At 44.3% G+C, this 12,626-nt stretch overlaps 1 protein-coding gene across 3 annotated transcripts in view; it reads left to right on the forward strand.

The window, feature by feature from the left end:
• The window catches only part of Vcl (vinculin), a 99,717-nt gene that overhangs the window by 84,600 nt on the left and 2,491 nt on the right, over window positions 1-12,626 (forward strand). For 2 of the 3 annotated variants that reach the window (XM_021202925.1, XM_029541743.1), the window contains exons 15-20: window positions 645-753; window positions 1,855-2,157; window positions 3,368-3,492; window positions 5,378-5,563; window positions 10,632-10,835; window positions 11,253-11,357. In XM_021202925.1, the coding sequence (XP_021058584.1) occupies window positions 645-753; window positions 1,855-2,157; window positions 3,368-3,492; window positions 5,378-5,563; window positions 10,632-10,835; window positions 11,253-11,357 (1,032 nt within the window). Of the gene's footprint in view, window positions 1-644; window positions 754-1,854; window positions 2,158-3,367; window positions 3,493-5,377; window positions 5,564-8,593; window positions 8,798-10,631; window positions 10,836-11,252; window positions 11,358-12,626 lie in introns of all 3 variants that reach the window. The other variant, XM_021202924.2, reaches the window with a different exon arrangement.

The following is a 12,626-nucleotide window of genomic DNA, read 5'->3' on the forward strand; positions in this document are numbered from 1 at the left end:
TCCTCTCCTCTCCTCTCCTCTCCTCTCCTCTCCTCTCCTCTCCTCTTCTCTTCCTCTCCCCTCCCCTCCCCTCCCTCCCCTCCTCTTCTCCCTCCCAACCTCTCACCTTGGTATGTAGATCATCCAGGCCACCATTTCAGTTTGGAGTCCTTCTGCCTGCTTTCACTTCTGAGTGCTGACACTTAGGGGATTATACCACCACATTCCGTTTTTAACACAAATTTTGCCTAGGCTGCATTTTGAACTTGAAAACCTCCTGCCTCAGGCTGGGAATTACAGGATTGAAGTACCTTGTCTAACTACATTTACATTTTTAAGATGAAAGAGTTGATATCAAGACATCAACTATTAAGTATATGTCAGTTTTGTTGTTCTTCTGAAATATTAAATGAATGCTCATTTACTTTGACACTTTTTTTTTTTTCCTTAAAACTAGGCTCTGACTGTCTAAGCCTTGATGGGAAGGAAGGGCCCACTCTGGGGTATGCTCATGGCATCAGACTTAATGCATTTAGCCTGACTAGGCTTGCCAATTTTGGTTTTCTGGTGCCATCTATAGGTGAAATGGAGAAAAGCTTTACTCTGGGTTTGTATTTGGACTATGCTGGCACCCTGGTATTTGAAAATTGCTTTGTTATTGACAGGTCATCTCAGCTGCTCGGATCTTACTGAGGAACCCTGGTAACCAGGCCGCTTATGAACATTTTGAGACTATGAAGAACCAGTGGATTGATAATGTTGAAAAAATGACAGGTAGAGTTCTGCAGAATGCCTTTGGGCTGATACATGAGTTCTGAGGACCTCAAGCAGGACCGGTTATATCAGCTGTAATTGGATAAAGGGACAGTCAAGGGCTTGACAGTGTGCTGGGCCCTGATTAGGCTGCTGAGCAGTGGCGGCTTCTCATTCAAGCTTTGCTACTTTGTTGGATGAGAGGCTGTGTGAGCGTCTTTTATTTGAGAACCGCCCTCCGGTGTGATGTTCATTGTTAGAGCCCCTATCTTCTCTTTGAATAGTGTCTTTGCTCAGTCCCAGCTAGAGTTTGGTTTCAGAGGCTGGGAGGCGGTGTTTGTGGATACAGTAAGTGTCCCTGTCATTTTCAGAGGGTTCACATTTCAAGGATCCACAATAGCTACCATTTAACCCAGCTTGTCTCAGAGTTTCCTCCAACTTATCAACTACATAGTTCTAAAAAAAAAAAAAGGAGCCATCTGTTCCTGTACGACTGCAGAAGTGCCTCTGAGTTTTCTGAGTTCCCTGTAGAGGGACAGGACAGAAAGGCAGAAATGAGGAGTGTAGGCTCTTTGCTGTCCCTATAGAACCTGCTGTCAGGGGTCTATAGCAGCCAGCCAGTGATGAAAGCGGAGCTCCCAAAGTGTCGAAAGTGAGGTAACAGAAATAAGAAACAAGCTGTTAGGTTACTGGAGTCCTCCGTGTGGCTCGTCTTAGGCTCTTCAAGCTGCCAACAATCAACAGGTGGTGGAGAGTGAGCCGGGAAGGGAGAGAGTGTTATTAGCAGATACTGTGCTGGTGATGCGGTGAAGGTTTCAGACTCAGTCCGGTTCCTCCTGATGTCTTTGCGTGTCTGCTTGTCTGTGGTGGATTTAAGAGGGCCAGTGACCACGGTCAGTATAAATCCTGAGGCCAAATGACCTTCTGGGCTGTGCTGCTTGCACTTCTGTTTTTAAAAGTTACTTTGTTCACTTGAAAGCTTTCAATTTTGTAGTGAGAGCTTTGAACTGAGAAGAGAATTCTGAGTGTCGTACTTTCTCATGAGATGAAAACAGACAACAGTGTTTTCAAATCTTTGTTCTTCTAAAAGCAAATTCAGTTCCATTTCTGTTTTCCTGACAGGGCTGGTGGACGAGGCTATTGATACCAAGTCTCTGTTGGATGCTTCTGAAGAAGCAATTAAAAAAGACCTGGACAAGTGTAAGGTAGCTATGGCCAATATTCAGCCTCAGATGCTGGTCGCTGGAGCAACCAGTATTGCTCGTCGGGCCAACCGGATTCTGCTGGTTGCTAAGAGGGAGGTAGAGAACTCTGAGGACCCGAAGTTCCGAGAGGCTGTGAAAGCTGCCTCTGATGAATTGAGCAAAACAATCTCCCCCATGGTGATGGATGCCAAGGCTGTGGCTGGAAACATCTCTGACCCTGGTAAGCAACAGTGCATGGTGCCTTTCATTCCAATTGCTAGGCTAACGCGGTGGAAATAGGAAAAGAGTAGTTATCCACAACCACTATATATAAAATCTGGGAGGGAACATATGGACACTGCCTGGTTTGGTGCTCTCTCTTGTCATCTCAACACCCAGGAGGCTGAAGCAGAAGGATAGCTGTCAGTTTGAGGTCAGTCAAGGCAGAGTTACAGAATGAGTTACAGAATGCAGACATTTAGGTTTTCTTCTGTTCAATTTTTTTGCAGTATTGTCAGGCCTGTCAATCTCTGGATCAGGTTCTCTTCCATTTCCTAATGTTGTCTGGCTTGCTATCCCTGCTGATAGACCTAATTTTGGAAACTTTAAAATAAATGCTAATTATTTGCCAACCATTTAGTTCATGAAGTTGCTATCACTTCTCTTTTACTTTTCTTGCATATAATGACCTTTCTCTGTAGAGAATTTTGTTTTTTGCCAGATCTAGAGGGCTTCAAGTAACTTTGGTCTCTTAGGCCCTACACGAGAGAATTTGAATTTTCTTCAGCTACATTTTAAACATAGTTTTAGTACCACCAAAGGAGTTAATAGTTGCAGCCACTTGATTGGTTGCAAATCATATATATATTCCTTTCTTTTTGGAAACCAACATTTTCTATCTCATCAGTGAGAATCTAGGCTGCTAGACCCACTTCTGGCCCCGGCAGACTCTTCCTCAAATTCCCAATCCTCCTCTGTGGATGGATTTCGTCTCCTAGTTGGAGTTTCTCATAGCTTAGCAGTTCAAGATAAGGGTTAACACACCGAATGCCAACTAGAGCACAGATGTAGACAGAAAGGTGAGATGGACCCTGGGGAGTTAGGAACCTAATCTGAAACTGCCATCTCCCATGCTCTGCACTCCTCAGACCTATCTCATGACCGCTTCATCATAAGAGAAGTGATGGCTGCTGCCCAAGCATAGCATTCACACCCAGCATTCTCCAGGAACTTGTTACTTTTACAGTTCAAAGGCATCCTCACCACTGTGGGAGCAGCCATCCTGTGACACTTCTTCAGGGCCTCTGACTTGTCTTTCTTCCTTTTCCCGTGCCCATGATGCCCCCTGGCAGCTCCACATCCAGCCTTGTTAGTGGGAACCAGTTCTTCTGCTGGACAGGTGTGTTCTGGGTACTGACCTACCCAGCTGAAAATGAGTGTCTTGTGTTTAGGCCTGCAAAAGAGCTTCCTGGACTCAGGATATCGGATCCTGGGAGCTGTGGCCAAGGTCAGAGAAGCCTTCCAACCTCAGGAGCCTGACTTCCCGCCTCCTCCACCAGACCTTGAACAGCTACGAGTAAGTAAACGCAGAGAGATGGAGAGAATTGAGCAGCAAGGGGCAGCATGTGTGAGAGGCAGGCCTGCTTTTATAGTCTCCATTTCCAGGTGACTTCTGTAGCTTTTATGTGACTAACTAGAGGCAGGTCTTGATTTTCACTCCTAAGTTGAGTGGAATCATAAGCCAGCACTTGTGCATGTACTTCCATGGAATTAACCTGTGTGACAGACAGGCTGAGAATGGAGGAGAGGTAAGTGCAGTTGGAATGAATTGATGAGATGTGACTTGTAGTAAAATAGTTTGTACATGCGTGGTGAGACTTGCTAAGGGGAAAATTGCAGAATTAGAACTTTGTTAGGTTCTTGCCTTTCTCTTTTAGTAACAAAAGTAGTATTTGCTCTTAAAAATTATTAAAATATTGTGTATGTGTGAGTGTGCGCGTGTATACACACACACACACACACACACACACACACACATTTTCTTGAGGAATACAGAGGTCAACTTTAGGTATTGTCCCTCAGGAGCCATCCACATTAGTTTTGGAGCCAGGATGTCTCACTGGGATGCAGGGCTTGCCATTTTGGTTAAGTTAGCTGGCCAGTGAGCCCAGGAGATTTGCTTGTCTCTGTCTTCTCAATGCTGGGATTATAAGCACATACTGCCATGCTGGGTTGCTGCTTTTGTTTTGTTTTTTTGAGTCAGGGTTTCTCTACATCGTCTTGGTTGTCCTGGAACTTAACTCTGTAGACCAGGCTGGCCTTGAGCTCACAGAGATGTACCCACCACTCCCTCCTGAGTGCTGGGATTAAGGCCATTGCTGGCCCATGCTGAGTGTTTTACTTGGGCATCTCAGGATCAGCTAGGGTCTTCATGATGCATGGCAAGTACTCTCCTGTCTCCTTAGACCAAGAAATGTTTCTGTGTTTTTAAATCAGACTCAAATTTCAAAATTTTTTAAAAATTTTATGCATATGGATGTGTTGCACTGCTCGCATGCCTAGTGCCCTCAGAGCTCAGAAGAGGGTTTTAGATGCCTTGTAACCACAGTTGTAGATGGTCGTGAGTAGCCATGTGGGTGCTGGGAATTTGAACCCATAGTTTCTGGCAGAGCAACAAGTGCTCTTAACTGCTGAACCATATCTCTAGGCCCTCAAATCTTTTCGTAATTCTTTTCCATCAAGTACCATGAATACATTTATCATGTATCATCTTTCCCATGATGTTAGAATAAGCTACTTGAGGAGTATCTTTTAGTTACAAATCCTAGAAACAAAAACAGTAATGATCATCTGCACAGGTATTTACTCCAAGTAATAAGTCTAGAAATACGTTAAGTCAAGAATTATATTTACTTCCTTTGGTATGTTTTCTTATTTAATGTCAGTAAAAGAAGCCAGGTTGGTAAATGACTAAATTGTGTCACTATACATAAGTAGGATTGGTGGTTCCACAGTTTTCAACATTTCTTTACACTTTCCAGTTGAGGCTTTTGATGATGAGATTCCTGGTAAGTGGCTTTTTTGAGTCATGACATTTAGAATTAGGGACATTGAGATCACATGGCAGATGTAGAACTTGAGGCTCTAGTGGGAAGTTACTGACTCATTTGCCCTTTGACAACCAGAACCAGAACCAAGTCTTACATCTTCTATGGGGATTGGTTTCGGGAATCGCTGATCTGGTAATGCTATGTATGCCTCCCATGGGATATGAGCAACACATAGCTGCTGGTTTCTTGTAGAGAGAGAGAGAAAAAACAGTTTTTATTGATATTGCACAGATGTCCTCATGGTTCAGTGTGGGTGGTCTTACATGGTGTCTATGTGGGCTGATTTCCTAGGTTGGTTTTGGTTGTAGCTCCCTGGGCTTTCCTTACAACCTGCTTTATTCACATTTGTAGCTAACTGATGAGCTGGCTCCTCCTAAACCACCTCTGCCTGAGGGTGAAGTCCCTCCACCCAGGCCCCCACCACCAGAAGAGAAGGATGAAGAGTTCCCTGAGCAGAAAGCTGGGGAGGTGATTAACCAGCCAATGATGATGGCTGCCAGGCAGCTCCATGATGAAGCTCGGAAATGGTCTAGCAAGGTAAGCCCTGAGACTTTTCTTGCTGGGGATGCGTGCCTTTTCAGAAAGGATGGAGAACACCCCAGGCAGAAGTCCATGTGACTACTTTGCTTCTTGCTCAGTTCCCTTATTTCAGGCAGTGTGTTTTTACCAATGATTTAGTGAGAAATCTCTAGTGTTTGATGGCTTGCCTTTGCCTGGGCAGAAGTAAAAGCTGAGATGTCTATGGCTAAAGAAGAGGGTCTGGTCCCTCTGTCCAGTAGAGTGTCAGCTGTACTGATTCCTGACATCTGGGGTCTTTTTAGAAACTGTTAATCTTTATTGGATAAACTTCAATTGTTAAAGTATCTTTTGTTGATTTTGCAAGATGAAATGCGTGCAGTTCCTTCAATTCTTGCATTAAGAAACAGGTAGATTGGCGGCTCAGAAGCAGTGTACTTTGTCCTTTCTCAGAATCATCTTGTGTTCCTTCTCTACTTAGGAAAGCTCCAGGTTATGTTCAACTCCGATAATTTAAAAGTCTAACTATTCCTGTGGCTGAGATCTGGGTGCAGTCCAGTTCTACTGCATGTCTATAATATCCCACCTTTTCCCAGCACTGGAAATGAGTAGTTGCTTTTTTGGCTTAGAGCAAAGTCCTGCTGCTCATTTGCCAGTGAGGATGTGATTCTTAGCTCTAGACTGTAATGAATCAGAAATCTAGCTCTTCATTCCCACTATATTCCTTTATATTCATCTTAACTGAATGTACTTCCCAGAGGAAGTTAATCTTGTGTTGTTGTTGTTGGATTTTTTTTCCTTCATGCTGAGAAATTGACCTTGGTTTGTTCTATTTTGTTTCGTTTTTGTTTGTTTCTTGTTTTATTTTGTTTTTCAAGACATGGTTTCTCTGTGTAGCTCTGGCTGTCCTAGAACTCAATCTGCACACCAGGCTGGCCTGGAACTCAAGAGACCCGCCTGCCTCTTTTACTGAGTGCTGAGATTAAAGGCGAGTGCCACCACTGCTGATGTTTAGAACTGTTACCTTGGAGCCCAGTCCTAGGAGTGGCAACTTTGTTGGTGTTGGATCTGACCAGTGGAATTATTTATAATGGTGTCTCTCCAACACTCCCAGGATCATGTAGCACAATCCTACTGTGAGTGGACAATGGGTGACAATAGGGTTGATTTTCCCCACAGAAAATGGAAATGTAATTATAATAAGCCTGCACATAGTGTGAAAATATATGTGGAATATAAAGGGTCAGACAGCACCGGCCCATATGTTTGCCCCATTATGCTCCGTGTGTTCGTAAGTCCTGGCCAGAAGGTCTTATTTCATGAGTTCCCTGATTGTTGAGTTGTACACAGCTAGGAACTATATGAACTATATATGGTTTGGGAAGGTATATGTGTTTGTATCTGTCGCTCTGACTTTGGGCAGCTTGTTACTCTGAATGGTAGCAGCAGTCAACTGGTCTTTCCTTCAAGGAATGGGGAGGAGCCTTGGTTGAGGCAGTTTAGGTGAAAGGATTGGAGGTTACCTAACCCCTTGTTGGCCCTGTGTCTTCTAATTTGATTGTCACTTTGAGGAGGGCTTTGTATTTAGGATAAAATTTTTTATTTTTATTGATATTGATTGAGATTTATTTTTATTTTGCTTTTTAAGAATTTACTTTATATGAGTATTTTGCCTGCCTGTATGTCTGTGTACCACGTGTGTGCAATGCCCTTGGAAGCCAGAAGGTGTCAGATCCCCTGGAATTGGAGTTAGAGATGGTTGTGAACCATCATGAGGGAGGTGGGAACTAAATCCAGGTCCTTGAGAAGAGTAGTCCATGCTCTTAACTCCTGAGCTATCCTTCTAGCCCCAGAATTTCTGTTGTTAATTTAAACGTTTTTCTGTTTCTCGAGACAGTCTCATGACTCATTGCTCTCCAACCTGGTCTTTTTGCCTCTGCCTCTGGAGTTCTGTTAGGTTAACACTTTTAGGAACCTTAAATAACATTCCATATAAACACTCATTTCCTCCTGGTTACAGATTCTTGGTGTAAACCTTTTTTCACCAGTTTTTTTTTTTTTTAAATAAATGGCTTGGCTTCATTAGAGCAATTCCTTTTCTTTCCACTCCAGCTTGTTTTTAGCATCTGTTCTATCTCCCCAGCATCTTAGAATCCCTGTTTTTGGTATAAAACTCACTTTCTTTCCTTCTTGGTTCCTGGTCTTTCATCAGCAACCACTTGGGTTCATATGAGGTTCCTCTAGCTTAACCTCATTTAGTTGCCAAGTCCATGTGTTACCTGATCTGTGTACCAGTGAGCTGAGTTTGGGGTGAGAAGTTGTTTTCAACAAAGGAGAGAGTTAGGCTGTATTCACAAGGTGGCACTTTTAGTTGCTGTAGTGAGATACTGTGGAAGCGTTGTCTCTGAAGACATTTTTAAGGAGGAAGACAGTCTGAGGTGTAGGGTTTTCACAGCTCTAAGAACTAGATGAGTGTCTTCTTGGGCCTCTTAGAGCTAGCTGGGTGGTTGTAGGGAATTTGGTAAACCTCTTCATTTTTGTCTCCTGGTTTGCTACCTTTGACATACCATTTCTAACGTGGAACTTTCGATCCCTGAAGGAAATAATGAGAGTCTGGGAGCTGCAGAGCTGTGTGCTCCTGAGTGATGGAATAGTGACTTAGGAGGAAGGTCAGTTTTTTCTTCCAAACAGCTTACATGGCTGCCTTCACTTTCCTCCTCTGGAGGCTTTGTAAAGGTAATGGCTACTGAGTTGTCTGGCTCCCCAAACGTGCTTGTGGTCGAGTTTGACTTCAGCAGCAAGGATACAGCACCTGCCCTCTGTGGAAACATTTTGCTGGACCAAATTTCTCCACTTATCTCAAGGAGACTTAGGCTGGAGGCTCAGTTCCTGTCTTTGAATCTTGGTTCCCATGGCACCTGGAAAGCATGCCATTTTCTTTCCCATCCCAGGCAAGCTTTGGTAACTAAACCAGCTGAAGCTCTGTTTCCTGAGTCCTGTTGTTCTTACTAACACTATCCCTGTTTCTCACCCTTCCCGCCATCGACAAAGCCGGGTATCCCAGCCGCTCAGGTGGGTATAGGAATTGTAGCTGAGGCAGATGCGGCTGATGCTGTTGGGTTCCCTTTCCCCTCTGACATGGAAGACGATTACGAACCTGAGCTGCTGTTAATGCCATCTAATCAGCCGGTCAACCAGCCCATTCTGGCCGCGGCTCAGTCCTTGCACCGGGAAGCTACCAAGTGGTCTAGTAAGGTACTGATCGGTACCCCCAGTTGGGGGCTGCTCCAAATGCATCCGGCCATGTGCAGCCTTGACACCTTGCATCACTCATTATCTGTGCGGGTCCTGTGAGTCTGAGCCGGGCGGGCAATTGTCTGTCTGCACCTTGTTGTTAGGACTGGCTTCACAAGTTTGATAGGTTTGCTAATGCCCAACTGAACTGCATTTGTTTGTGGAATACAAGGATATGGGGGTCACTTTCCAAAGATTTCATCCCCCCCCCCTTTTGTGGCCAATACTGGAACTATTAAACTCCTCGGGAAGCTGTAGCTGCATCTCTTGGTGACTTCTAGGTCAGGAGCCATTGGGGACACTCTGAGTTCCCCTAGCTTGACCACTGAGCTTTGCTTGGCTCGCACTGATGGCTCAGCAGAGTTGATCAGAACAAGCAGCGGCTTTATCTGGCAGACTCAGGAGGACTGCTTGCTGCCCTGCACCTGGCTGTGTGACAGATGCTGGCCCTCATGGGAGCCCACAGGTGTCTCAGAGGCATTGGAAGTGGCCACAGGGAAAGCTCAAGTTAGGTGACAGAGCCTTGGAGAGCTGAGGCATAGAAGTGATCATGTTTATTTCCTCTTTAAAGATGGCATGTTGCAAGAAAGAGCCTGAAGATGGTGGGTAGTAACTAACTCCAGCACCGTGCTGTTTTCTAACCAATGTCATGTAATCCTAAACTACCTCAGGTCTACACTAGAAGTTTGTCCAGAGGGCTTCATCTAACCCAGGCCTTTCCCCATGACTTCCTCCCAAGCCTGTGTTCTTTCACCTCAGTTTATTTCCTGAGACAGTTTGTACTTTCAAAGCACTAATGATGAGCTAGCTCATGGTGCCTTTTGAGCTCTTGCAAGAGTACCCTGAACGGCATGCTTTGTGTGTGCCTCACTGCATCATATAGAAATCGAAAAGCATGAGGGGAAAAATGAGTGGGGCCTGGCCATTCAGGTAGTTTTAAATACTATAGTTTTAGGTTGTTAAGGATATAAATTGCTCAAATATTTCCTTACTTATAATACACGAGAGTTTTAAGTGATCCAAATGCCAAATTTCAGATAAACTGCCATTAATAAAAGGAGGTTTGTTCCATTTACAGCCTGACTCAGGCTTATCTATTTGATTCCTCCCTCAGCATCCTAGGTGAACATTCCTTATTTGGAGGCTTCATGAAGCTGATGGGGCAGAACAATTGACTTGTCACCTTTTAATATGTGGGATGATTAAAATAGTATGACAGGTCAAGAGGCAGTAAGTAGTCTAGATGAGAAACTACCCAGCTCTCTTGTGTTTCTCACTTAGGCTGAGAATCGTTACCTGGGGTTTTAAGTTCTAGTGAAGTTGCACAAGTACTTGGCTGCTTTTTACAAGAACAAAGATGAAGAGGATGCTTTCAGCATCTGGAAAGCCTCCTCCGTGTTCTCCCTCTCTGGCCGCCTCCCCTGCTTTCTCCCCTATTATAGAAGTGAAGATGCCTGTATGAGCGGCTCCCTGGCTCTGGCCCTGTTATTGACACAATTAACCTGGAGATGCTCAAGTGCTTGTCCAGTGCTGTGCCTGGGGCACCCATGTTGCCCTTTCAGACTAATATCTGGGTCTTGTTTTCATCCAGGATATTCTCTCCTGAGTGCTGGGGCGAGAGCCCTGTCTCTCTCTTCTGCTTCTCCAGTGCTTTCTATTACCCCAAACAGTACTCTCCATGTCTCCTAGCCTTCCAGAGGGCTACTAGAGCAGCAGGCTTCCTCCTGTTTTTCTACTTTCCTTAACTTGGCTGGTGTGTAGGCAGAGCTCATGCTGTATCTTTGCTTCTCTCTAGGGCAATGACATCATTGCAGCAGCCAAGCGCATGGCTCTGCTGATGGCAGAGATGTCTCGGCTGGTAAGAGGGGGCAGTGGTACCAAGCGGGCACTTATTCAGTGTGCCAAGGATATCGCCAAGGCCTCTGATGAGGTGACGAGGTTGGCCAAGGAGGTTGCCAAGCAGTGCACAGATAAGCGGATTAGAACCAATCTCTTACAGGTACTTGGGAAATAGGCTGTGTGTGAGTGTGTCCATGGTGGTGGGGGATGGGAAGAGAGGAGAAAGAGAATGAGTTGGGAGGGAGGGAACAAGAGAGACAGCACCTATGTGGAAAGCATGGATGATGAATGTGAAGGAAAAAGTAGAGGGAAGTGGGTTAATAGGAAGAGGCACTCAAGAAGGGAAAGCAACATCATTAAGGGCAGTGTGTGGATACAAAGTTTTATTTCCTAACCCAGTAGAATTTGAACCATTTGGTCAGGACTGATGGTAGGGATTAGAACTACTGTATTTGTGTTGCTCTTTTATTGAGTACTTTCTTCATGCCATCAACTGGAAATGGACTTGGGTATGTCTGTCACCAAGGAACTTGTGGGCAAGAGAGCCAACAAACATCAAATGAAACTTTCTCTTTAGGTATGTGAGCGAATCCCAACTATAAGCACTCAGCTCAAAATCCTGTCCACGGTGAAGGCTACAATGCTGGGCCGGACCAACATCAGTGATGAGGAGTCTGAGCAGGTATGTGCTGCTGCTCTGCATTCTCTGTCTCAAGCTTTTTTGCTACTTAATTTCAGCTTTAGGACAAACTTACATATGAATTGAGAATTCAGCAACCCTCGGTGGNCCTTACTGAGTCACACGCCTGATTGTATGGTAGAGAACATATCTTGGTAGCACTGCGTACAGAGGACCCATCATTATTTTAAAAGTTAAAATGAGAGATAATCAATCCCCACTAGGTAGACCAACTGCTGCTGCCACTACCATTACTTTAATCCAGTAGCTCTCATCTCCACTAGCATGGGAGCTTCATCAAATCCCTAACTTCCATATATTGTAAGCAGAGTTGGGTCCTGGGTTGCTTTCCTTGGTAGGTTGTCTTGTGCCTAAAGATAGGAGAAGTTGGGAAATGAAAGGCAAGACTGGGATTAATGCTAAATCACATCAAGTTAATTAACCACATATCACTGCATGTTGGAACTATGTGTTTAATGAAATTAGAAAAAAAAAAAAAACATAAAGCCTGTGTAAACTGGAACAAACCGAGGATATAAGTAAAAAGTCTTGGACTGGACCCTGACTTTGTTGTAGGAGTTTGGCTGGCAAGGATATAAGCATTTCTGGGCCTGAGACCCTCCCTTCCTAAGAAGGAAGCGGACCAATGTTTGGAATTTAGACTGTAGGTACTTCTCCCAGAGTTCTCTGAATTTTATGCATACATTTCACTCATGGGATACCCCCCCCCCCCGGGAAACTCTATGGTCTTCCTTAAATCCTCAAAAGATCTATGACTTACAGCTAGTTTCCTGTCCTAAAGAATGAAGTAGTTGGGCTGGAGAGACAGCTGCTCAGAGTTTAAGAGCACTGGCTGTTCTTCCATAGGTCCTGAGTTCAATTCCCAGAAACCCACATGAATGGCTCACAACCATGAGTAATGGGATCTGGTGTCCTCTTCTGGCCTGTAGGCATACATGCAGGCAGAACACTGTATACATAATAAATACATCTTAAAAAAATACTTGAGTTGTCTGGGTGTGAATAGATAGCCAACTAGATCCCCATCTTCTGGTTTGGTGTTTTGAAAAAAAAAATGTACTTACATTTTTAAGGGTTGATTAGCTTGATTATTTTCATTCATTGCTTTTGAAATGCATCCTGTACTAAATAGTGGAGAGCAGTGAAAAAACTAACAAAAATCTCTGCCCTATGGAACTTAAAGAATACAGACAGATAAATTAAACCAAACTACCCCCTCCCCAAAACACCAAAACCAAATGCCAACTAAGA

The sequence above is a fragment of the Mus pahari genome, chromosome 8 (assembly GCF_900095145.1).
Source record: "Mus pahari chromosome 8, PAHARI_EIJ_v1.1, whole genome shotgun sequence".
NCBI classification, from domain to species: domain Eukaryota; kingdom Metazoa; phylum Chordata; class Mammalia; order Rodentia; family Muridae; genus Mus; species Mus pahari.